Here is a 26,847-nt window from a genome sequence, read left to right as displayed (position 1 = left end):
ACATTCAGGAGGTAATTAAATACAGCACTCAACTTCATAGTGTATTTCCAAAAATCATTATTTTCTTCATTAACCTGTTTCAAACCTTCTTTAAGTAAAAAGGCATCAACCAGGTTATAAAAAAAAGGGGGGGGGGGATATAAGGATGAAAGATATTATAAATATAATAATATACTGCCCCATTTACCATTTATTATACTCTACACAGCATCATACTAAAATTTTCAAAGCCAAAGTGTAGTGTGATCCTCACCAGCAAATCACCAGTTTGAGGATCACCAGTGATCCTCAAACACAAATTAAACCATTAATTATTTCATCTCCACAAACTACCGCTACCTAGCCTCGTTCCGTACCACGGCCTTGTTTTATTCACACTAAATCCCTCCTTCGATACATGATCACTTCTCCCCTCATTCTATCCTTAAATTTCCCACAAAATACTAATTACTTTGCTAAATATTCCACAGTTGCATTTTTAAATGGGCCATTTTAAATTTGAATAATGTAAATAGTTCATTCACTAATTTGCGCATCTTAAACAGCATTACACGTACTCTAGTTTATGCAACCCGTCCTCCAAACAAAGACCCAAAAGTGATTCCATGCACCCGCCAAACCCCCTGTTTAGGAATGAAAAACAGGTAGCATGAAAAACACCCAGACAGACAGACAGCGTGCCCGACTCAACCACCATCCATCCATCCAGACAGACAGACAGACAGCGTGCCCGACTCAACCACCACCCAGACAGACAGACAGACAGCGTGCCCGACTCAACCACCACCCAGACAGACAGACAGACAGCGTGCCCGACTCAACCACCACCCAGACAGACAGACAGACAGCGTGCCCGACTCAACCACCACCCAGACAGACAGACAGACAGCGTGCCCGACTCAACCACCACCCAGACAGACAGACAGACAGCGTGCCCGACTCAACCACCACGACACCACAATTCAACGATATCACAAGCACGTCACTCCTCATACCAAATGCATAATCACACAACTCATTCACAAATAGTCTACCTGTATTGAACACAATGTTGACACACTACCATAAGCAGTGAGAATAAACATCAAGAACTGTACTCACAAACATCACACTTGAGGCCATAACTCTTGGGAATGTTATTAAGTTTGACGAGTGGTGTGTTGCCTATGTGGGCGAGGATATTGTCCATCGTCCGGAGACTTTCATTCCTGCGGGGAATAAAATCACATTATATGTAGGAGCATTATTATATACACATGTGCCTCTACTATATATTTATATTTCGATAGAAGCACATGAAGATTAACACATTCAACATTGTACTGGTAATGTTCACTGACTACATAAATGACCTAACCAGATGGAACAGAATTATATGAACATGTTTGCTGATGATGCTAAGATAATATGGAAGATAAGAAACTTAGATGATCGTCACGCCGTTCAAGAAAACCTGGACAAATAAGTATATGGAGCACCACTTGGCAAATGGAATTTAATGATATGTGGAATAGGAGAACATAGACCCCACACAACTTATAATCTACAAGAAGCCCATCAACAATCTGGAAAAGGTGCAAAGACATGCCACTAAGTGGCTCCCAGAACTGAAGGACAAGAGCTCCAGGAAGAGGTTAGAGGCATTAAATATGCAAAAATTAGTAGATAGAAGAAAAAAAAAAGGCGGTATGATAACTACGTACAAAACAGTAACAGGAAGCGATAAAATTGATAGGGAAGAATTCCCGAGTCCCGGAACTTCATGAACAACAGGTCATAGTCTCTCTGGACGACCTGGGAGACTTGCACCCTGAAACAGGGAAGAAGGGAAACCAGATCCACCCAGAGCGCGTCCCCTGCCACAGAGGCTGTGGCGCGCAAATAACGGTGAGGAACCGCAACCGGACACAAAACATGATGCACCCTCGGTCAAACCAACCAAACATCAACAACTCAAGGACCCCTTTGGAAAGCAGCAGACTCGAGCTTCGCCAGAAAAGAAGGAGACTGCTCCAAACAAATGAAACAAAAGTTTCGGTCCTGGAACAGGTCCAAAAGAGCAGAGACTCCTGCGCTGGAGGTGAGCATGGATCTCCCCGACCCGACCCCCAGAGGCCAATGCTAACAAGAAAAGAGCCTTAGAAAAACAGTCTTGAACTGAGGGGGGCCACCACAAACCGAGGAGAGAGAAAAGAGCACCCGGTCCATCAACCAGGACGGCTCAGGCAGTGCATGAGCGGGCGGAGGTGAAAAACGCCCGAGAAAGCTTGCTGAACGGAGTATAAGTGACATCCACCCCAAATGCAAGCTGCAGCGGACTCCGCCAAATCCCGCGCGATACGAGGCAACATTACTTTAGCATAAGATGACCGTCCTGAAACAACCAAGAGAGAGAAGGACAAAACAACCCGATCAGAAATCTAAAAAACCTACGAAGTGACAAAAAGTGTCTAAAGGACCGCCAGGAAATTTCATACTGCCGTCGAGACGAAACTCGCAGGTGGGACACCATCAACGAAGCCACCTGATCACCATACAAGTGGTGATAAACCAGAGTCAAAAAGACAAGATGCGAAGAGTGGAGGAGATCGAACCAGCCACGTGCTGAACTACTCCCCCCTGTTAAGTCTCCAAGCGAGTCCAGGACCCCGAGCAACAACCGAACCGGTGAAAAGAGGTACAGGTAAGCCCCACCTCAACCAGTCCATCCAAAAGGCATTGACCCCGACAGCCTCGCAGTCAGGGAAGGCGCCACGTACATTGGAAGACTGCCTCTACCACGCTGTTGCGAAGAGGTCCACCTCCAGGTGCTCGTACATTCGGCAGAGCCAACTGAATGAGTCTGCGTCAACCGTCCATTCCGTGGACAAGGGAATGAACCGAGACAGGCCGTCCGCCAGGACGTTTAACGTGAACTGCCAGAAGCCAAACCCTGAGAACTCGGCAGACGAATCACCTGAAGCAATCAGCCCCAAAGAGCCAAGGACCACATCGAACCCCAGCGATTCAGACAATGAACCACCGGGGAGCAGTCTGAATGGAGCCGGATCATTGCCCCGCGACCGACACAAACCTTCTGAAGTGAATGCCACTCCGCCGCAAACTCCCGTGCCATGCTGTGAGCCCGACAGGAAGGACTGGCCCCACCGACCCAGCCAGCCTGGTGAGCACTGGTCACAAAACCCCAACCGAGAGACAAGGCATCCATGAACATGTCGAGTGAGGGCTCGGGGTGGTGCCACGGCACAGAACCTCGAAAAACGCACAGAGGAAGCCGGCGACGCAGCAACCGACGGGATCCAAACCCAACGATCACAAGAGCAGCGGAAGGGACGTCCCCAAAGAAACCAGAACAGCCGCTGAAGCCAGATACGACCCGACAGGTAGACCAGCACGCTGAAGTTCAGGCTCCTGCACAAATGCTCCAACAATCAACGTGTGACCTGGGTGCCCTCCAAAAACAGCCGTAGGTGGAACCAGTTGTAGGTGGAACCACAGTCGTAGCTGGAACCACAGTCGTAGGTGGTACCGCAGCCAAAACAACGGCGCAGGAGGGAGAGACAAGGAAGCGATCCGAGAGTCCCACACAAGACCCAGCCAAGCCCGAACCTGAGAAGGAACCAAATGGGACTTCCTCCATTTCACCAAGAACCCAAACCCGGCAAGCTGGGAAAGAATCAAATCCCTGGTGAGCAGACACATGGATTGGCTGGGAGCGAACACCAGCCAATCCTCAAGGCAAGCCAGAAGCCAAACCCCAAATAGACGCAAACGAGTCACTATGACCCGGGTAAGGGCGTGTGAACACTGCAAGGTGCCAGATTCAAACCGAATGGAAGGCAACGAAAACAGTAAACCTGTCGCCCCACGACAAAACTGACCCTAGTCCCTGAACCATGGATGAATCAGGGACATGCCAACACGCATCCCGGAGGGCCAGAGATACCATCCAGAAGGAATGGCAGAAAAGACCCAGGGTTCAGACGGGACAAGTACAGTATGAATTGAAGATCCGCAGTCTCACTTCAGAACTAAAAACAGGTGGGAAACCTACTTGAGTGGCATTGTCGTTTCGACCACGTCCAAGTGAACCCACTGCAAGATAACCCAACAGAGGGCAGGGGGAAAGAGGCCTGCCCTGCCAGCCCCAATACCCACGAAGGAGGAGGAACGACCCACAGCCACTGCAGGCCGGAGGAAACGACCTGAAATGCTCACGAATCATGGGACCAGGCGAACCTCCCCCATCGCCCCGTCAAAGGGGGCGAACCGCGAAAGGGCAGACAACCCTAGGTCGAGAATTCGACCTAGGGGGAATGGATTACGAGAACCTTCAAATCCAGGGATCCCATCACAATGGTTGTACTCTTCAAGTCACTTGTGTTGTCCCATCTTGAGTACTGCTCAGTTCTCACTTCCCCCTTCAGAGCAGGAAAGATTGCTGAAATAGAGGGAAGGCAGAGAACATGTACGGCACGCATAGACGCGTTAAAGCACCCAAATTATTGGGATCGTCTCAAAGCTCTCCAAATGTACTCACTAGAAAGACGACGAGAGAGATACCATAAAATATACACATGGAAAATACTGGAAGGCCATGTACCAAATCTGCACAGTAAAATAACATAGTGGAGTGAACGATATGGAAGAAAATGCAGAACAGATCCAGTGAAGAGCAGGGGTGCCATAGGCACAATTAGAAAACACTGTATAAACATCAGAGGTCCACGGTTGTTCAACATCCTCCCAGTGAGCATAAGAAATATTGCTGGAACAACTGTGGACATCTTCAAGAGGAAACTAGATTGTTTCCTCCAAGGAATGCTGGACCAACCGCGTTGCGGTGGATATGTAGGCCTGCGGGCCATTCCAAGCAACAGCCTAGTGGACCAAACTCTCAAGTCAAGCCTGGCCTTGGGCCGGGCTTGGGGAGTAGAACTCCCAGAATCCCATCAACCAGGCATGACCCCTACGAGAGCCTGACCGACGCTATCTTGAGGTTATCTTGAGATGATTTCGGGGCTTTAGTGTCCCCGTGACCCGGTCCTCGACCAGGCCTCCACCCCCAGGAAGCAGCCCGTGACGGCTGACTAACACCCAGGTACCTATTTTACTGCTAGGTAACAGGGGCATAGGGTGAAAGAAACTCTGCCCATTGTTTCTCGCCGGCGCCCGGGATCGAACCCGGGACCACAGGATCACAAGTCCAGTGTGCTGTCCGCACGCTCAGAGTAATCACTGCGCCGACCAGACGCCAACGACTCCGCAGGAGGGGCTGGTCCCGAATCTGGCATTACTGGCTTATGACGACCAAAGGAGCCCCGAGACCTGGTGTGACCCTTCCGGGCAGGACCACCATGGCCGCCTCGGAGAACCAACAAGTTCGACATAGGCCGGTAACTTGACGAAGCCGCTGTTATGACTGTGCAGACACCAGTATGATCATATTGAGGCTGGTGTATGATGTGCTCAAACTATATAGTGATATCTTTGGCTGATTAGCCTAGTATCGCGAATATTAAAATTTATGGCTAATCTTCGTGATACTAGGCTAATCAGCCAAAGATATCACTATATAGTTTGAGCACATCATACACCAGCCTCAATATGATCATACTGGTGTCTGCACAGTCATAACAGCGGCTTCGTCAAGTTACCGGCCTATGTTGAACTTGTTGGTTCTCCGTTCTCCGATAAATATTAATATTTATGGCTAATCTTTAGACAATATTATAATTTATGTATGGCCAATGTATGTCATACATAACCAAGTATATTATATTTCTGTATCAAAGATGTATGCCATGTATTTGTGGATATATATTAGATGTCTAGTGAATAGCAGTAGCCTAATGTCATGTAGTTTGAAGAACCTTATATGCTTTATGTACTGAATACTACATAATGCTGTATAGGAAATATGTGAACTATAGTGGAGAATGTATGCATTTAGGTCTCAGATATATTACTATCATGTATACAGTACTGTGTAATTTCCATTTCATAATTGTTCATTGTATTATCCTCTTGCCATGACATTAAATGAGATTATGGTACTGTGAGATGAATACCACATAGACAACCTTTTGATACACACTGTGTGCATGTGTAATTACCTAAGTGTAGTTACAGGATGAGAGCTATGCTCGTGGTGTCCCGTCTTTCCAGCACTCTGTCATATAACGTGTTATGAAAAATGGTGGGCTTGCTATGGGGAACTGGTACTATTAAGGGGTAAGGGTAGTTAGAATACAGTTATCAACTATGGGAGAACTAAAAGGCCCGGCCCCCAAATAAACTGTAAGCAGTGCTGAATACTTGGCTACACACAAGGCCAGTCTAGAGGTTGATCATTGCTCTCCCACACAGGAAGAAGGGATACTCCGTTCTAACTTAATTATTTATTAACCCCTTAACAACCCCCCATATACATTCACACCAATAACAATAATAATAATAACTTTACCACCCTATCTTACGTTAAAAGCCTTGGTCCACATAGACAGGATACAAGGTTTACACTGAGAACAAGCTAGGGTAAAGTACTACTGGATAAGCACTGAAGCTGGATGCAGCTTAGGGTAGTGAGACCACGTGGGACCCTAATACAAAAAACAACACTTAGGGGGTACCCAAAACACTGGCAAATACTACCCCCAGGTCTCACCAATCATTACTACCAGAGTAGGTACACTTAAAACACACCGTACTTAACTTAATGGTACAGGAACTTCAGGTAAGGGAAATAAGTAAGAGGAGAAGGGAGGAGAGTAGAGGTGCAGCCACAGAGAAGGTCTCGTCCCCACGAACACCAGCCAGAGAAGAAGGCTCCCAGCGACCAGCTCAGGCCTCCCGCATGTGGTGGTGCTGGGAGGAGTCTAATTGATCGTGCAGCTAAGCACATTAAAAATCTTCCCCTATGCAACATATTGTTACTTTCCTCGTTCTCAGGGTAGTTAATCTTATAACAATGTTATACTTAATCCACAACAAGCAACACAACAAGAGTTTGAATGCTTGTGAGCAACAAGATTCGTCCTACATTTGGCAGGGAAGATACGAACAGACACACATCGACTTGCGTTTTGCTAATCTAACGTAGCTTATTTAGTTCAATTTTGACCTCTGGTTTCCACTGAGGAACCCAGGGTCGTAACATAACGCTTTGAAACTACCGACGGTTTTGGCCTCCTCCATCTCACTTAACTTGTTCCAACCGTCTACCACTCTGTGAAAGTGAATTTTCTTATATTTCTTCGGCATCTGTGTTTAATTAGTCTAAATCTATGACCTCTTTGTTCTTGAAGTTCCAGGTCTCGGGAAATCTTCCCTGTTGATTTTATCAATTCCTGTTACTATTTTGTATGTAGTGATCATATCACCTCTTTCTTCTGTTTTCTAGTTTTGGCATATTTAATGCCTCTATCCTCTCCTCGTAGCTCTTGCCCTTCAGTTCTGGGAGCCACTTAGTAGCATGTCTCTGCACCTTTTCCAGTTTGTTGATGTGCTTCTTAAGATATGGGCACCACACAACCGCTTCATATTCTAGCTTTGGCCTAACAAAAGTTGTGAACAATTTCTTTAGTATTTCGCCATCCATGTATTTAAAAGCAATTCTGAAGTTAGAAAGCATGGCATAGGCTTCTCGCACAACGTTCTTTATGTGGCCCTGAGGAGATAGTTTTCTATCTAGAACCACCCCTAGATCTCTTTCTTTGTCAGAATTCTTTAAAGATTTCTCACATAATATATAGGTTGTGTGGGGTCTATGTTCTCCAATTCCACATTCTATAACATGGCATTTATTAACATTAAATTCCATTTGCCAAGTGGTGCTCCATCTACTTATTTTGTCCAGGTCTTCTTGAATGGCATGACAATCATCTAAATTTCTTATCCTTCCTATTATCTTAGCATCATCAGCAAACATGTTCATATAATTCTGTATACCAACTGGTAGATCATTTATGTAGACAATAAACATCACTGGTGCAAGAACTGAACCCTATGGTAATCCACTTGTGACATTTCTTCAGTCCGATACATTGCCTCAGATTACTGCCCTCATTTTTCTATCTGTCAGAAAATCTTTCAACCATGTTAGAAGCTTACCTGTCACTCCTCCAATATTTTCCAGATTCCAGAACAACTTATTATGTGGAACTCTGTCGAAAGCCTTTTTTAGGTCCAGATAGATGCAGTCAACCCAACCATCTCTTTCCTGTAAAATCTCACAGGAAAATCTCTGTGGCTCGATCATAGAAACTGAGTAAATTCGATACACAGGATCTTCCAGATCGAAAACCATACTGTCTGTCTGATATATCATTTCTCTCCAGGTGTTCTGCCCATTTAGTTTTGATTATTTTTTCCAATATTTTCAGTATTACACGTGTCAATGATACCGGTCTATAATTGAGAGGGTCTTCCCTGCTGCCACTTTTGTAGATTGGAACTATGTTAGCCTTTTTCCACACGTCTGTTACGATTCCTGTACACAGGGATGCCTGAAAGATCAGGTGAAGTGGAATGCTGAGCTCAGATGCACATTCTCTCAAAACTTGGTGAAATTCCATCTGGACCAAGTGCTTTGTCCTTTCTTAGCTCCTTTAGCATATTTTCCATTTCATCTCTAGACACCTCTATATGCTCTATGTTGTTCTCTGGAATTCTTATTGTGTCTGGTTCTCTGACGATTTAATTTTGTACAAACACACTTTGGAACTTTCTGTTTAATGTTTCACACATTTCCTTTTAATTTTCCGTGTATCTGTCCCCCATTTTCAACCTCTGAATATTATCCTTTACCTGCAGCTTGCTTTTAATGAATTTATAGAAAAGGCCTGGATCTGATTTACATTTGTCTGCTATACCGTTTACAAAGTTCCTCTCTGCCTCTCTCTTTACTGACGTGTAGTTGTTTCTCGCATCTTTGTATCACTGGTATGTTTGGGGGTTTGGCCTCTTCCTATAATGATTCCATGCCTGTGTCTTTTGATCTCTGGCCCTCTTGCAATTTCTGTTGAACCAATCCTGTTTCCTAGGTCTGCATCTCTGTTTTGGTATGAATGTTTGTGTGCCCTCTTCGTATGCCATATTTTGCAAAATATACATCTCATTTACTTCCTTACCTAACAACAAGTCTGTCCAATTATACCCACAAATTTTTTTTTAAGTTCCCCATAGTGTCCTCTCTTGAAATCGAGTTTAACAACTGATGATGCAGATATAGATGCAGATGATACAGTGAGCGTTTCATGCACAGGAAGACCGCCATGCATGCTGCTGCCTCACAGGTCATCGCCCTTGCCAGTATTACCACCACCTGTCACCTCCTGTTTTTTTGACAAAAGTGATACTGTAGATGAATAATTCTGGGTTCGGTGATGCTGCTTCTGACACAAGTAGCATAGATGAACCGAGTGTTAGCAGCTGCCATGGTGGTGTTACTAGGCGGAGAGTTGCTGTTCCGACAGCATGCCCTGCCAAGCACTGCCAAGCACTTTTTTGATGTTTAGAGAAGGAAATTTCCTCTAGGGTGGACTGAGCAGCAGAAGAGATGAAAATCATAGAAAAAATAGTAGGGTTAGGAGAAGGCCTAAATTCAAAGGAGCATATCAGTGATTTTAGGAGGATAGGAAAATATGAGAAAGACAAGAATCGCCCGTTAAGGGTGATGTTTAATGGAGTGAAGCATATGACAGGTGCTTTGGAATGCCAGAAAATTGCAATGTGACGAAGATGGCAAACTTTGGTCAATAAGACAAGACCTCTTAAAGGAGGACAGAAAAGCTGAAAATGAGCCTCATAGAAGCTAAACATCCAAATGGGGATAGAAATGAAGAAGAAAAATTCTTTTTCTACAAAGCGTCAGGGGCTGGAAAGCTTGTGAAATGGTACATAATGACAAAGCAACAAAATCATTAAAGGAAAGGGCTGTAAAGAACAAAGGGAAGGGGAACATGTTCCAGAAAATAGTATACACCAACATAGATGGAGTGAGATCGAAAATATTGGAGTTGAAGGATATAATCAAGCTCAAAGTTCCAGATATTGTCGCATTAGCAGAGACGAAGCTTGAAGAAAATACTTTAACCCTTTAACTGCGCAACGCGCCTGCAGGCCCACGTCTGGGGTGCGCTACGCGCCTCCAGGTATTTGTACTTTTCACGTTCCATTCAAAACTCCTGCGGCTACATGGGGTTCACGTCAGCTTCCTCAGGGCTCTTGTAAACAGACTCCATCTTTAAATAAAATCATGGTCCACATTCCCGGGTGTGAGAGCCTCAGTAGTGAGTGAACAACCAAGGCTGGCGCTCGCAGCATGAGCGCACAGCACTGCTGTTCAGCGTGTGACCACAGCATCGCCTAATAATGTCAAAATATATACACAATACTACACAGTGCGTAGTATTGTGGAAGGAGGAATTTTGGTGAGTGAGGGAGGAAGGGAGAGAATTGAGGTAGCCTCACTGTGTGGCAACCACTTTTTTTTTGCTCACCATACCAGCTTCGTGGTTCGCTATGGGGAACACACATGTACATGGGTATATACAGTGTGTGTGTATAGTGTAATAACAGCAACAGGAGTATGTTGAGTGGAGCTATTTTGGTGAGGGAGGTGACGTCGTAATCGTAGTGTCTGGCAAATGGAATTTAATGTGAATAAATACCATGTTATGGAATGTGGAATAGGTGAACATAGACCCCCACACAACCTATATATTATGTGAGAAATCTTTAAAGAATTCTGATAAAGAGATCTAGGAGTGGTTCTAAATAAAAAAAAATATCACCTGAGGACCACAAAGAATGTTGTGCGAGGAGCCAATGCCACACTTTCTAACTTCAGAATTGCTTTTAAATACATGGATGGTGAAATACTAAAGAAATTGTTCACGACTTTTGTTAGGCCAAAGCTAGAATACGCAGCGGTTGTGTGGTGCCCATATCTTAAGAAGCACATCAACAAACTGGAAAAGGTGCAAAGACATGCTACTAAGTGGCTCCTAGAACTGAAGGGCAAGAGCTATGACGAGAGGTTAGAGGCATTTAATATGCCAAAATTAGAAGACAGAAGAAAAAGAGGTGATATGATCACTATGTACAAAATAGTAACAGGTATTGATAAAATCGATAGGGAAGATCTCCCGAGACCTGGAACTAAAATTACAAGAGGTCATAGATTTAAACTAACTAAACAAAGATGCCGAAGAAATAAGAAAATTCACTTTCGCAAACAGAGTGGTAGACGGTTGGAACAAGTTAGGCGAAAAGGTGATGGAGGCCAAAACCGTCAGTAGTTTCAAAGCGTTATATGACAGAGTGCTGGGTAGACGGGACACCACGAGCATAACTCATCCTGTAACTACACTTAGGCAATTATTATTGCCGTACCTCCACCCATGACGACACTGACAACAGTGTCGCCTCTACATCTACTTTCCCTTGTCACCCCTACTAGTATACATAGTTTAAGAGCTTCATCTCCTGGCCCATGGAGACTTAGTGCAAGAAAACGCACCCCATAGTGGTGCGTGCTGCCTGTTGCGAACCTTACGTCCTGTGGAGGTTAGTTCCTATTATAAATTCTGGGTGGACACACTGGAGAATGTTTTCTTGAACTAAATCTGCAGCTGATAACTGGGAGGTTGTGAGTTACCACTAATACTCCGCCGAGCAAAGTACTGTAGAGGGGCCTCGTAGCCTGGTGGATAGCGCGCAGGACTCTTAATTCTGTGGCGCGGGTTCGATTCCCGCACGAGGCAGAAACAAATGGGCAAACTTTCTTTCACCCTGAATGCCCCTGTTACCTAGCAGTAAATAGGTACCTGGGAGTAAGTCAGCTGTCACGGGCTGCTTCCTGGGGGGTGGAGGCCTGGTCGAGGACCGGGCCGCGGGGACACTAAAGCCCCGAAATCATCTCAAGATAACCTCAAGATAACTGTAGTATCTTCTTAGCTGGAGATTGTTTAGGAATAATGTACCAGAATAGCCAAACTATGCGAGGGAAAAATAGACTATCAAAAAGCATGCATGAGGAATATGGTAAATGAAGTCAATAGAGGTTTGATTGGTAATGTTAAAGAATGGAGTATTAAGGGACGATGACGCAAGAGTGGCAGACGCCATTTTAACCCGAGGGGAGGAGGAAAGTTGACGACCAGACCTTGTTTACCGAGGGGTTTTCTCTGGCCGTACAATCAGATATCTTGGTTATCTTGAGAAGATTTCGGGGCTTTAGTGTCCCCGCGGCCCGGTCCTCGACCAGGCCTCCACCCCCAGGAAGCAGCCCGTGACAGCTGACTAACTCCCAGGTACCTATTTTACTGCTAGGTAACAGGGGCATAGGGTGAAAGAAACTCTGCCCATTGTTTTTCACCGGCGCCCGGGATCGAACCCGGGACCACAGGACCACAAGTCCAGTGTGCTGTCCGCTCGGCCGACCGACTCCCGATAAGCCATAGTTTTATCCTAACAGGGTTGCAAGATAGGATAGAGTACTTAGGCAGTCTATGATGCTGTTTTGTGAGAGTCCAGGTTTCCTAGTGGTTTATATGTGTGCGTGCTACCGGATGACAGGTGTGGTGGATGTGTACACAGTTCCAGTATTGGGACTAAGAGCCATAGGGTGTCCAGAGCCCGTTTGGGAGTTTTATTAACCAAGTTGTTACCTTCAGATTGACCTTGAGTTGTAAGGAATACAATTATGTCTGTTATATAGTGTGTGTCTTATAAATTTGTGTTTCCTGTACTTGGGTGTTTCCCTACTCCTTTAATTCCCTTTGACTTAAGTAAAAGCCTCAATTTCCCTAGACAACATTTAACACTATCGCACTCCGTTGCCTCCCCCCCCCACCCTGTAGTCACTCATTTTTCTCAAGTTGTCTCGGGTGACTGTCTCGAGTCACTCATTAAAATATTTGTTAATTTAAATTTTATCCGATCAATCTTTGAGTGGTTTCAAAATGAGCGCCTTTAGATTCTGCACAATTTGATATCAAAATGAAAGATGTAACACAAAAATTGATGTCAGAGCACTGGAAAGATATAAATAATTGTGGTAATGAGCATCCAAAAGTTAAAATGTTTGTTAAAATTCCATTTACTGTTCTATTATTATGAGACTAGTTTTAAAATACGAGCCTTTATTTTACGAATAATTTGATACCAAAATGAAACACGTGACATGAAAATTTATGTTATCAAACTGAACGAGTATATACATTAGTCTGCAGGTGCGCCAATTGGTGCTCGTTCACGGGTAACTTGACCGACTTCAGGCTTTGCTGTGCGGAGTCACGCCGGGCTTTTAGACCTTGTATGCATATACCCCTATAGAGAATTCTATTGCGAACAAAATGCCAAAACGAATGACGGAGCACGAGAAATAAGGTAGAAAAACTGAAACTATACATTTCAGTGTCGCCGCACACTCGCCCGCACTGTCGGGAACAGAAGTAATAGTCTGCGGCACGCCCAAACCACGCGCGATAGTGTTAAAGATCATGACCACACCACACCCAGACGTGACACTGCCCGTGGGTATGGCAGCCATGGTGGTGGCGCCAATACACGGAGCTCAGGTGAATTTGTGTGGAAAGATTTATACAGTACTTTTGTACCACACAAACCTCAATTATGATGACTGATGTTGGGGTTGCACCCACTTTCCCACATACAGGTGACGACATGACAAAGTGAAAATTTTACGGCTTATTTTGATGAGCCATATATGCAACATCTTGTTGACGAAATCATCAGGTATGCAGCACAACCTATTGCATGTGGCTTATTACCTGCTGCACATACATTACATTGGAAGGACACCACCGTGGCTGAGTTGGATGTGTTCTGAGCTCTGTGTATGCTTATGAAACATTCAGGCTTGAACATAACACAGGAGTGTATGGCACTGTAAAGACACAGGAAAGAAATACCAGTTTTTTATTCTAATATTGGTGTGGGTGATTGCCAACTTGGAAAATACAGTATGACAAGATTTTATAAGTGCGCTGGAAAGACAGACGTGAAGATAATATGTTGACAACTATTCACACTGGTGAAATGCTCAACAGCGGTAAAATGAGGTATGGAAGAGACGGAAAATTGTAAATCCAGACTGTCATTCACTACAATATAAATATGAGATTGGTAGATAACTGACATGATGGTTGGTACCGTCAAGTGTGTTTGCAAAAGTGTAAAGCGAACAAAGAAATTGTTCTTTCACCTTGTGGACGTAAGTGCTGAAACGTTTCAACACATTTTTGGTGAAATCAGGCAAGAAACCATCAATTTATGGTTTTAGTCATGCCTCTTGTCGCAATTACTCGTCAAGTATGGCCAGGAAGACAGTGCAAGGACAGTTGCACCAAGAGGAACACATGTCGCCTCCAACAGACTGGCTGCTAAAGACATCCTTACACTTCACAGGCCTGGCTACATACCACCTACAGGCATTGAAGCCAAAGGTGTACACAAGTGTGATGTTTGCAAGCGCGCACAACAAAAAAACAGGAAGCAAAAATCTGTGTGTACCTGGTGCATCGAGTGCAAAGTCGCGGTGTGTATCATGGACTGCTGCTCTGATTATCACTTACCTTCCGAAGTACTGAGTGTGTAGTGTAATTACCCAAGTGTAATTACCTAAGTGTAGTTACAGGATGAGAGCTACACTCGTGGTGTCCCGTCTTCCCAGCACTCTTTGTCATATAACGCTTTGAAACTACTGACTGTCTTGGCCTCTACCACCTTCTCACTTAACTTGTTCCAACCGTCTACCACTCTATTTGCGAAGGTGAATTTTCTTATATTTCTTCGGCATCTGTGTTTAGCTAGTTTAAATCTATGACCTCTTGTTCTTGAAGTGCCAGGTCTCAGGAAATCTTCCCTGTCGATTTTATCAATTCCTGTTACTATTTTGTATGTAGTGATCATATCACCTCTTTTTCTTCTATCTTCTAGTTTTGGCATGTTTAATGCTTCTAACCTCTCCTCGTAGCTCTTACCCTTCAGTTCTGGGAGCCACTTAGTAGCATGTCTTTGCACCTTTTCCAGTTTGTTGATGTACTTCTTAAGATATGGGCACCACACAACAGCTGCATATTCTAGCTTTGGCCTAACAAAAGTCATGAACAATTTCTTTAGTATATCGCCATCCATGTATTTAAATGCAATTCTGAAGTAAGAAAGCATAGCATAGGCTCCTTGCACAATATTCTTTATGTGGTCCTCAGGTGATAGTTTTCTATCTAGAACCACCCCTAGATCTCTTTCTTTATCAGAATTCTTTAAAGATTTCTCACATAATATATAGGTTGTGTGGGGTCTATATTCTCCTATTCCACATTCCATTCCATGACATGACATTTATTAACACTTTCGCGCTATCTGGACGCGCCGGCGCGTCCGGTTTCGTCTAACGTAAACGCATAGTGGACATAAAGTTATGTCTTCTTTTAAAATATTTGTATAAAATTCAATTTTAATCCGATTTCATTGGGGTTTGTTTCAAACGACGCGCCATGAAGTTCTCTTTCTCACCACTAGGCCGCCTGGCGCGTCGGCCTACCCAGTCACGTGACGGGCCCATTGTTTTCGTGTCACGTGTCGTGAGTCGATCACGCTCCCCTCGCGCGCCAAACTCGAGCATTTTTACCCGTTTCCGTGTGGATTATACCCAATTACTTCATCAAAAATGGATCAAGGTCAAGGCCCAAGCACTTCTACGCCCAAGGAAGTGCTCCAGGTCATCGAGAGTGGACAAAATAACCCAAATTTTTAAGAAGTGGAGCGGAGTGAAGCTCACACCAACGAAAATTCCAGGCCTTGTGGAGGATTTATCAGAAGCTGAAGGTGATGTAAAGGTATTGGAGGAAGATTTTGGAACCCACAACGATTATAGTGTACCTAGAGCTAGAGGGAATGATACGGCAACGAGTGATGAGGAGACTGAGGCCCTCACCGAGGAAGAGGAGGCACCGCGACCCCCTCCTCCTCCTCCTCCATCTCGGCGCACACGTGGTGCATCTAGGCTACCTAGAAAAGTAGCTACCAGACATGTTACTCGTCGTAGGAACACACAACAAATTGCGCCAAGTGATTCTGAAAGTATAAGTGATGAGGAAAGTGATAAGGATTCATTCGAGCCTGCTGAAAGGCGTACACGTACAGTACGTACTCGGCAGGCTGGGGCTGGTGAGGGCTGGAGTCGTAGCAATACTTCTCCAGTTGTTGATGATTTTACTGGAAATCCTGGACTGAAAATTCCCAAGCCTACTAGTGCACTGGCTTATATTCAATGTTCATCACGCGTGCCCTCCTTGAGTTCTTTACCGTTGAAACAAATTTGTACGCCTCGCAGTTATTCCGGATGGCCAATGAAAATGTATCAGATATTTGGACCCCAGTGAAGGTGAGTGAAATGGCGTGAGTCCTAGGACTGTTCATATTGATGGGCATAATTAGGCTCCCAACTATGAGGATGTATTGGCAAACAGCAAAGCCATGGCATGCTCGTTTCTTCAGCTTGTTCATGACGTCCAGACGATTCCAGCATATAAACCAGTTTTTCCACACATTCAATACCAATGCAGTGCCCGTGAACAATCGTGATAAGTTGATAAAAGTGAGACCAGTGATGGATTACTTGAAAGAGAGGTTTGCTCAAGTTTACATCCCCAAGAAAGAGTTGTGTTTGGATGAGGGCACAATGGCATGGCGAGGCCGACTATCCTTCAAAGTGTACAATCCAAACAAACCAGACAAGTACGGTGTGAAACTTTATATGCTTGCTGAATCTGTCTCTGGGTACATATATGACTGACGTATACTCAGGTATTGGTAAGACGATAGTGGATACAGTAACGGGGTTGATGCAGCCTTTAGTGAACCAGGGTTACCATTTGTACATGGATAATTACTACAACTCGGTTACCCTGACAGAAACATTGAGAGAACTTGGGGTGTACACATGTGGCACAATTAGAATGCTACGTGGCACCCCAAAGGTATTGCAAGCTCTAGCCAAGGGTAAACTTCCACTGGATACCACAGTATACCGCCGCAAAGATAATACCTTCATTCTCCTGTGGAAAGACAAGTGAGTGGTTTCAATCATTACCAACATCCACAATGCAGACACTCAGCGAGTTCAGCGAAGGAAGCGAATTCGCAACCGAGATGGAACAAGTGGAATACAACAGGTAACAGTGAACAAACCGACTGCAATTTGCGAGTACAATAAGTTCATGAAAGGTGTGGACCACTTCGATCAAATGGTTAAATATTACCATTTTACCAGGAAAACTCACAAGTGGACCAAAAAGATTACCTTTTATTTCCTGCAAATGGCATTGCATAATGCCTATGTTTTGTACAAATACAACACAACTGATCGAAAAAAGCTAACATTGCTACAGTTCCACGAAGTGGCAATCTGGGCCCTATTGCACTGGGACACAAAGGAGTGGCCTAAAACAACATCATCATCTCAACACTTGCGGCATGCTCCAGACATAAATGATGACACAGCTCCTGCCAATGCTGACGCCATGCCAACTCCTGGACCATCTGGTGTGAGGCGGCCTTTGTTCACTACACCACCTCAAGATGAAGCAGACAACGAATCTGAACCCGACATGTCTGCCACACTGCCAGTTGACGAAACTGTTTTGTCAGATGAATTTGACTCTCCTGCAACTCCTGTTACACCTCCAGCGAGAGGACCTGGCCGCCCTATTGTTGATTCAGAAAATCGCATGAACTACAAACTGAAACATGAAATTTACAGACTGCCCAAACGTCTCAAGTGTCATGCATGCGCACGGTCCGGTAAAAGGAAGGACACGAATTATGGATGCAAGACCTGTGGTGTTGCACTCTGTGTTGTTCCCTGCTACACCAATTACCACCGGAAACAGGTGTATTGGGTAGTGAAGAAGTAACCACCCGCAACAGCTTCACTCCACCTACAAACCATCTGTTGAGCAACTTCAGGAATGAAGAACCTGAAGAAGGTGGAGTGAAGAACAAATGCTCAACTTACTGTTCCACAACCAGCCTTCCCTTGGTAAGTACACCTATTTGGTCCAAGTTTGTGTAGTATAATTTAGCTCATAGAACATTCTATTGCAAAAACATTGCCACAAAAATGAATGACATACATACAATAATAATATCAGAACAGTGAAATAAGTATAAACTTTCAAAGCAACGTTTCGCGCGTGTGTCGTCCGGTCACCGTTACCGGGTAACAGTGCGCCGGGACCATTATTCTACGATTATATTCATATCACCGTGTTGGGAATTTTATTGGGAGTCCATTGATACCAAAATTAAGGCTGTAGGACAATTGTAGAGGTGATAATAATCCCAAGAGTAAAAACATTTTGTTGCTGTTGAGCGCTCACGGCGACTCATCTTCGTAGTTATTTATTTCATGCTGGTATCTCTATAGCTTTCGTGACTTCTTTTACTGATGTTCTTCTAGAGAATTTTATTGCGAACACGTTGGTACCAAAATGAAATACGTAGCATGAAAACTAAGGTCAGAAAAGTAAAGAGTATACACATTTTTGTTTTTACGCTCAAGCGATAAAAACGCCGCGCGCACATACGGTTGGCTGAGTGACCTTCGCCGAGAGCGCGAAAGTGTTAACATTAAATTCCATTTGCCAAGTGGTGCTCCATCTACTTATTTTGTTCAGGTCTTCTTGAAGGGCATGACAATCATCTAAATTTCTTATCCTTCCTATTATCTTAGCATCATCAGCAAACATGTTCATATAATTCTGTATACCAACTGGTAGATCATTTATGTACACAATAAACATCACTGGTGCAAGAACTGAACCCTGTGGTACTCCACTTGTGACATTTCTCCATTCTGATACATTGCCTCTGATTACTGCCCTCATTTTTCTATCAGTCAGAAAATTTTTCATCCATGATAGAAGCTTACCTGTCACCCCTCCAATATTTTCCAGTTTCCAGAACAACCTCTTATGTGGAACTCTGTCGAAAGCCTTTTTTAGGTCCAGATAGATGCAGTCAACCCAACCATCTCTTTCCTGTAATATCTCTGTGGCTCGATCATAGAAACTGAGTAAATTCGATACACAGGATCTTCCAGATCGAAAACCATACTGTCTGTCTGATATTATATCATTTCTCTCTAGGTGTTCTACCCATTTAGTTTTGATTAGTTTTTCCAATACTTTCACTATTACACTTGTCAATGATACAGGTCTATAATTGAGGGGGTCTTCCCTGCTGCCACTTTTGTAGATTGGAACTATGTTAGCCTGTTTCCACCCGTCTGCTACGATTCCTGTACACAGGGATGCCTGAAAGATCAGGTGAAGTGGAATGCTGAGCTCAGATGCACATTCTCTCAGAACCCATGGTGAAACGCCATCTGGGCCAGCTGCTTTGTTCTTACCGAGCTCCTTGAGCATTTTTTCCACTTCGTCTCTAGACACCTCTATGTGTTCTATGTTATTCTCTGGAATTCTTATTGTATCTGGTTCCCTAAAGATTTCATTTTGTACAAACACACTTTGGAACTTTTCGTTTAGTGTTTCACACATTTCCTTTTCATCTTCCGTGAATCTATTTCCCATTTTCAACCTCTGAATATTATCCTTTACCTGCAATTTGTTGTTTATGAATTTATAGAATAGACCTGTGTGTGTGTGTGTAATTACCTAAGTGTAATTACCTAAGTGTAGTTACAGGATGAGAGCTACGCTCGTGGTGTCCCGTCTTCCCAGCACTCTTTGTCATATAACGCTTTGAAACTACTGACGGTCTTGGCCTCCACCACCTTCTCACTTAACTTGTTCCAACCGTCTACCACTCTATTTGCGAAGGTGAATTTTCTTATATTTCTTCGGCATCTGTGTTTAGCTAGTTTAAATCTATGGCCTCTTGTTCTTGAAGTTCCAGGTCTCAGGAAGTCTTCCCTGTCGATTTTATCAATTCCTGTTACTATTTTGTACGTAGTGATCATATCACCTCTTTTTCTTCTGTCTTCTAGTTTTGGCATATTTAATGCTTCTAACCTCTCCTCGTAGCTCTTGCCCTTCAGTTCTGGGAGCCACTTAGTAGCATGTCTTTGCACCTTTTCCAGTTTGTTGATGTGCTTCTTAAGATATGGGCACCACACAACAGCTGCATATTCTAGCTTTGGCCTAACAAAAGTCATGAACAACTTCTTTAGTATATCGCCATCCATGTATTTAAATGCAATTCTGAAGTTAGAAAGCATTGCATAGGCTCCTTGCACAATATTCTTAATGTGGTCCTCAGGTGATAGTTTTCTATCTAGAACCACTCCTAGATCTCTTTCTTTATCAGAATTCTTTAAAGATTTCTCACATAATATATAGGTTGTGTGGGGTCTATGTTCTCCTATTCCACATTCCATAACATGACATTTATTAACATTAAATTCCATTTGCCAAGTGGTGCTCCATATACTTATTTTGTCCAGGTCTTCTTGAAGGGCATGACAATCATCTAAATTTCTTATCCTTCCTATTATCTTAGCATCATCAGCAAACATGTTCATATAATTCTGTATACCAACTGGTAGATCATTTATGTACACAATAAACATCACTGGTGCAAGAACTGAACCCTGTGGTACTCCACTTGTGACATTTCTCCATTCCGATACATTGCCTCTGATTACTGCCCTCATTTTTCTATCAGTCAGAAAATTTTTCATCCATGATAGAAGCTTACCTGTCACCCCTCCAATATTTTCCAGTTTCCAGAACAACCTCTTATGTGGAACTCTGTCGAAAGCCTTTTTTAGGTCCAGATAGATGCAGTCAACCCAGCCATCTCTTTCCTGTAATATCTCTGTGGCCCGATCATAGAAACTGAGTAAATTCGATACACAGGATCTTCCTGATCGAAAACTATACTGTCTGTCTGATATTATATCATTTCTCTCTAGGTGTTCTACCCATTTAGTTTTGATTAGCTTTTCCAATACTTTCACTATTACACTTGTCAATGATACAGGTCTATAATTGAGGGGGTCTTCCCTGCTGCCACTTTTGTAGATTGGAACTATGTTAGCCTGTTTCCACACGTCTGCTACGATTCCTGTACACAGGGATGCCTGAAAGATCAGGTGAAGTGGAATGCTGAGCTCAGATGCACATTCTCTCAGAACCCATGGTGAAACGCCATCTGGGCCAGCTGCTTTGTTCCTCCCGAGCTCCTTTAGCATATTTTCCACTTCATCTCTAGACACCTCTATCCGCTCTATGTTGTTCTCTGGAATTCTTATTGTGTCTGGTTCTCTGAAGATTTCATTTTGTACAAACACACTTTGGAACTTTTCATTTAATGTTTCACACATTTCCTTTTCATTTTCCGTGAATCTGTTTCCCATTTCCAACCTCTGGATATTATCCTTTACCTGCAATTTGTTGTTTATGAATTTGTAGAATAGGCCCGGTTCTGTTTTACATTTATCTGCTATCCCTTTTTCAAAATTTCTTTCTGCCTCTCTCCTTACTGCTGTATAATTGTTTCTCGCATCTTTGTATCGCTGGTATGTTTGGGGGTTTGGCCTCTTCCTATACTGATTCCATTTTTGTGTCTTTTGGTCTCTTGCCCTCTCACAATTTCTGTCGAACCAATCCTGTTTTTTGGTCCTGCATCTCTGTTTTGGTATGAATGTTTGTGTGCCTTCCTCGTATAGTTTTAAAAATTTGGCATACATTTCATTTACTTCCCTGCCTAGCAACAATTCTGTCCAATTACACTCATTAAAAAAATTTCGAAGTTCCCCATAGTTGCCTCTCTTTAAATCGAGTTTATCAACTGTTTCAATGTCCCCATTTTCTTCTAGATGATATCTTAAAGCATATTTAATGTCTAACAGGACGTGATCACTCTTTCCCAAGGGAGGAAGGTACTGGATGTCAAAAATCTCTTCTTCTTTCCTGGTGAATACTAGATCCAGTACTGACGGTATATCTCCTTCCCTCATTCTTGTGGCTTGCTTTATGTGTTGATACAAGAATGTCTCCAGAATGAGGTTCACAAATCTGCATGTCCAAAAGTCCTCCGTTCTTGCTTCATAGGCCTCCCAGTCTATTGCTCTAAAGTTGAAGTCCCCCAGTATCAACAGTCGTGATTTATCTTTATCTGCTTGTACAATAATATCTCTCATGACCATTATGAGGCCCTCTCGTTTGTCATCCAGTTCTTCCTTTGTCCACGTGTTGCTTGCTGGTGGGCTGTAGGTATTTACAATTATCAGGTTATCATCCTGATTCCAGACCTGCAATGCCATTATGTCAATATCTCGAGGGTTTTCAAATATTAACTCTTTTACCTTCAGGTGTTTTTTCACCAGTACAGCCACTCCTCCTCCCTTCCTAGTATTCCTGTCACGTCTCCAAACTGAGTAGCCTCTTGGGAATATGACTTCATTTATTATATTTCCTTCAAGTTTCGTTTCTGATAATGCAACAATATCTGGGACCCTAAGCTGGATTATATCTTGCAACTCCAAAGTTTTTGACCTCACTCCATCTATGTTGGTATATACAATTTTCAGGAACATGTTCCCTTTTCCTTTGCTCTTTACTCCCCCTTCCACTACTGATCTTGTTGCTTTGTTTTTATGTACCATTTCACAAGCTTTCCAGTCCCTGTCACTTTGTAAAAAAAAGAATTTCTGTCTTCTTCATTTCTATCCCCATTTAGACGTTTTGCCTCAATTAAGTTCATTTTCAGCTTTTCTCTGTCTTCCTTGCGCATGTCTGTGTGTGTGTGTGTGTGTACACATTGTAAATATAATGAATACTGAACGCGTGATATTGCGACAATAAACATTTGTTGTGGACACATTAGTGACATGTATCACAGTTCCTTGGAATATTATAAACATTCTACTGTATACATATTGTAAAAGGTATCCGATATGTACATCAGATACGATAAAAAAAAAATTAGAAAGCCTTGAAAATGCATTGAAAAAATAAATGAGAATATATTTGTAGCAACTCGCGAGTCTTTAATTGCCCAAGTGACTGCCTCTGGAAGCTTCCTGCACCGGGGAAGGGGGAAGGGGGGGGGTCCAGCACATCCTGATGACGTCACAGCGATTCTTCGTTACTACAGCCTTTAGCTCTTGTTAGGGAAGGGGCGAGGTTACACTTTCCTGTGCACCACCAAAATGTCACAATAAAAGCCACGCAACATGAAGCTTAAGGGGCGAGTCTTATTTTTTAGATACTTTCCTATTCTCGTAAAATCACCGACATTTTCCTTCACTGTCAAGCCTTCCATTAAAAATACTATTTTATCAATGATTTTTTCTTCTGATGCTCTGTCCATCCTAGATGGTATCTCCTTTTCCTAACATCCAAAAAATTATTATAGACTTCTATCTACAATGTTCTGTACTAATTTGCTTCTAATGTCCAGCTTTTTTCGAATAGCCTGTCTGACGTCCGATCCCGACTTTTCATTTCTGTTCCTGGCTTGTAAACATACTTCCTTCATTGTCTCTTTTACAACTAACACATTTGTTTATAATTCATTGTGTTGGGGTTTCTTTCATTTCATCCTTGCACCTTTTCAAACCTCTACGAACTTCTTTCATTTGAGTTGTCCATGGATTTTCTTTTAGAAATTCCTTGCCTATCTTTTGGCTGATCTGTACAGTTTCTCTTAAATTCTTGTCCATATCTATATCTTTGTTTTTCTTTAATTTCCATGTCTCATTCCTTCTCTAGATCCTTGATTTGTCCTTCCCATTTCCTTACCTTCTCAGTCAAGCTGGTAATTTCCTTATCCTGCTGCAAGAAACTGTTTAATAGTCTTTACCTGGTTCTTGAGCTCTTCATTTTCTTGTTCTAAATTAAGAAATTTTCACTTATTAGCCTTTTTTTAGCAGAGCTTCAATCTTCAATCCTCACTAATTTATAGATCTTCAATGTTCAATCCTCACATCTCCAATCCTCACTAACTTACCTAGAAAACCACCTTCGTGCATTTGTTTCCGAGTAAAACCTTTGAAGCAAAGTAAACTAATATTTTTGTTGGCACCTTTGTTTCCTTAGAATGAATCTATGACTTCTTGTTGTTGAGAATGCTGGTTTCAGGACTTAATTTTGTACTCATCGTATTTAATTATTTATTGTATTTCTTTATATTAAATGTTCGTTTTATTAAATTGTTTCCTCTTGTCTCTTGTAATGTTTTGATTGAGAAAGGTGATAAACTTCGACCTACCAATTAAATACTCTTGACAGATTACAATGGAACCGTTTAAAACACCACCAGAGTATCGTGAGGAAAGATCGAGTCACATAGCTGTCTGGGAGAGCACATGACGACAAGCAAGCGCCTTGAGCCTGTAGTTAGAATATCAGTAACATGATACTACTTCCCCACAATTAAATACGTCTGGGCGATTCCTTACTGAGAGTGCTGGCGTATTTGAAATGTCAGTAAATGTAGCAGCACTGGGAATGTCTTTTTTTTTTTTTTTTTTTTTTTTTTTTTTTTTAAATTATCACCCCTCTGAATAGTGCAGTTATTCAGGGGGCCACAACATGGTACAGAGCACCACTTGGTTCCCGAACTTCAGTTATCCAAAACTTCCAGTTTTTTTATTGGGGTTATCTTCTTCTTGAGGTTATCTTGAGATGATTTCGGGGCTTTTTAGTGTCCCCGCGGCCCGGTCCTCGACCAGGCCTCCACCCCCAGGAAGCAGCCCGTGACAGCTGACTAACTCCCAGGTACCTATTTACTGCTAGGTAACAGGGGCATTCAGGGTGAAAGAAACTTTGCCCATTTGTTTCTGCCTCGTGCGGGAATCGAACCCGCGCCACAGAATTACGAGTCCTGCGCGCTATCCACCAGGCTACCAGGCCCTTTTTTCCGAGGGTTGGGGAGTCACGCTACACAAACTAAGTTCGGGTAGGAAGTAGTCCGCCAAGCTTCATGCCGGCGGATGTTGGGGTTACCCTACACGAACCAAGTTCGGGGGAGGAAGCGGTCTGCCAAGCAGCCCGTGGTGGTGGGTGGGCGATGGTTTAGTTTGCCCACTGACCGTGTCAGGTGCTACCACTCTGGTGCCTGCTACCCTGTGATGTCACAGATTCACGGCCTATTGTTCCCATTGTTTGAAGTTGTCACAAGACTGGAGTGTTCATTCAGTGACTGTTTTACATATCAGCACAATCAAGGAACATCCGTGCACCGTGTCGACTCCAAATGCACGCATTGTGTCAGTGAAAGCATCTACAAGCGGGTTACATGAAAGAAAGAGGTCAGTGATGACATTTGAGAAGTTGAAATAATTAAGGTGGAGAGCGGTGTCCCGAGAAGTGTCGTGTGCTCTGAATATGGCATTAGTAAAAGTACCGTTTTTGGTGATCTTAAGGCTAAACCTATAATTTGTTACTATTTCTCTAAAAGTGAAAGTGATAAGGCAATACAAAATAGAAAGGTAGTAAGTAAAGCAAAGGTGGAATGTTGATAACGCAGTGTGGGAGTGGTACAAACAGAGACGTGAGGTGACGAAGAAGCCAGTGGCAGGCTGGCTGCTCGTGGAAAAGGTGCGTGAATTTCACCAAGCAATGAAAATTACTCAAAAGTTACAGCGAGTATGAAACTAAGGACATGAGGAGTCGGTACAATTTGTATATGAAGTTTTTAAAAATAAGAGCCAAGGGAATGAAACAAATGTCAATTAAAGAGTCTTTTGCAATGGCTTCCAAGAAAGCTCGCATTGCATCACCTGCACCTGACTCATTGCATGTTGACCCAGTTAACCCAACAACTTCAACATCCACCACCACCTCTTCCATGTAAATAACTATGCTTCATCAACATCGATCATCAACATAAGCGGATCAGGACTTCAATTATTGGTGAGTACAAACAAAATACGGTCGCATTTACGCTATGAACCTGCCGATTTTTCCCCTAGAGTTTTTTCATACATTTTTCTATTTTTTTTTCTCCATTTCTCGTATACGAACTTGCATGTTAACCGACGGGTCTCGTCCCCAAGGGGTTCGGAAACCAAGTGGTGCTCTGTACCCCAAAACAGTTGCCTAACTTCCAAGTACAGTATCTATTTACTGTTAAGCAAACAGAGCCATTAGGTCAAAGGAAACATGCCCAATCATTTGTCCTACCTGGGAATCAAACTAGGATCCCTGAATGTGGATTGAGAACAAAGTCAACTGTACTTTGAATGTCAAGAAAGCTAGCCAACCTGCAGTCTTCCCTCGGACTCTTTATGTCCATAAATATGCAGTGTTTGTGCCGTTTTCTCTAACATTATCAGGGTTGATATTTGGGCTTAGGGGTTTTGGATGTCAAACAGGGTCTTAGCAGCGTGGTCTTACATTAATGCCCCCTGGTCCCAATCAGTACATTGTGACACGGGCTCAGTTTCCCGGCTCATGGTCTCTTGTTCAGAACTGTACTTGCTATACCTCTCTTCCTCCCTGTTCTCTGTGATTAGTGAGCCTCAGGGAGCCAGCCACCAAGGTAATCCTCCCAGGAAGCCAGCACCAAATGTAATGAAAACACCTCTTTCTGGTAGAGCCCTGGTGGCTCCCTGTCTTCCTCTCTCAGTCTACCAGGTTTGTCCGTTCATAGCCCATCAACTTCGAACTGACTTTGGAGCCGGCTATGTGCTGGGGCAACAGGCCGTGTGGTAGTGGCTATCAGTACTAAAGGTTTGAGCTAATTTACAGTTAAACAATTGTTTATAATAAATAATTCGTAATTCTATTTGGCCATTTTGATGGTTCGTTTTCTGAGTTGTCTGTAAAGCTTCACTGCCTTTCA

The 26,847-nt window shown here is 43.2% G+C and overlaps 1 protein-coding gene across 2 annotated transcripts in view; it reads right to left on the bottom strand.

The window, feature by feature from the left end:
• The window catches only part of Cbs (Cystathionine beta-synthase), a 207,102-nt gene that overhangs the window by 50,596 nt on the left and 129,659 nt on the right, over positions 1–26,847 (bottom strand). For both annotated transcript variants that reach the window (XM_045768324.2, XM_069312699.1), the window contains exon 3: positions 1,102–1,208. In XM_045768324.2, coding sequence (XP_045624280.1) covers positions 1,102–1,208 — 107 coding nt within the window. The remainder of the gene's footprint in view (positions 1–1,101; positions 1,209–26,847) is intronic.

Source organism: Procambarus clarkii, chromosome 73 (assembly GCF_040958095.1).
Source record: "Procambarus clarkii isolate CNS0578487 chromosome 73, FALCON_Pclarkii_2.0, whole genome shotgun sequence".
Classification (NCBI taxonomy): domain Eukaryota; kingdom Metazoa; phylum Arthropoda; class Malacostraca; order Decapoda; family Cambaridae; genus Procambarus; species Procambarus clarkii.
The sequence above is the reverse complement of the archived record's forward strand: the minus strand, read 5'-3'. Positions and strand labels throughout refer to the sequence as shown.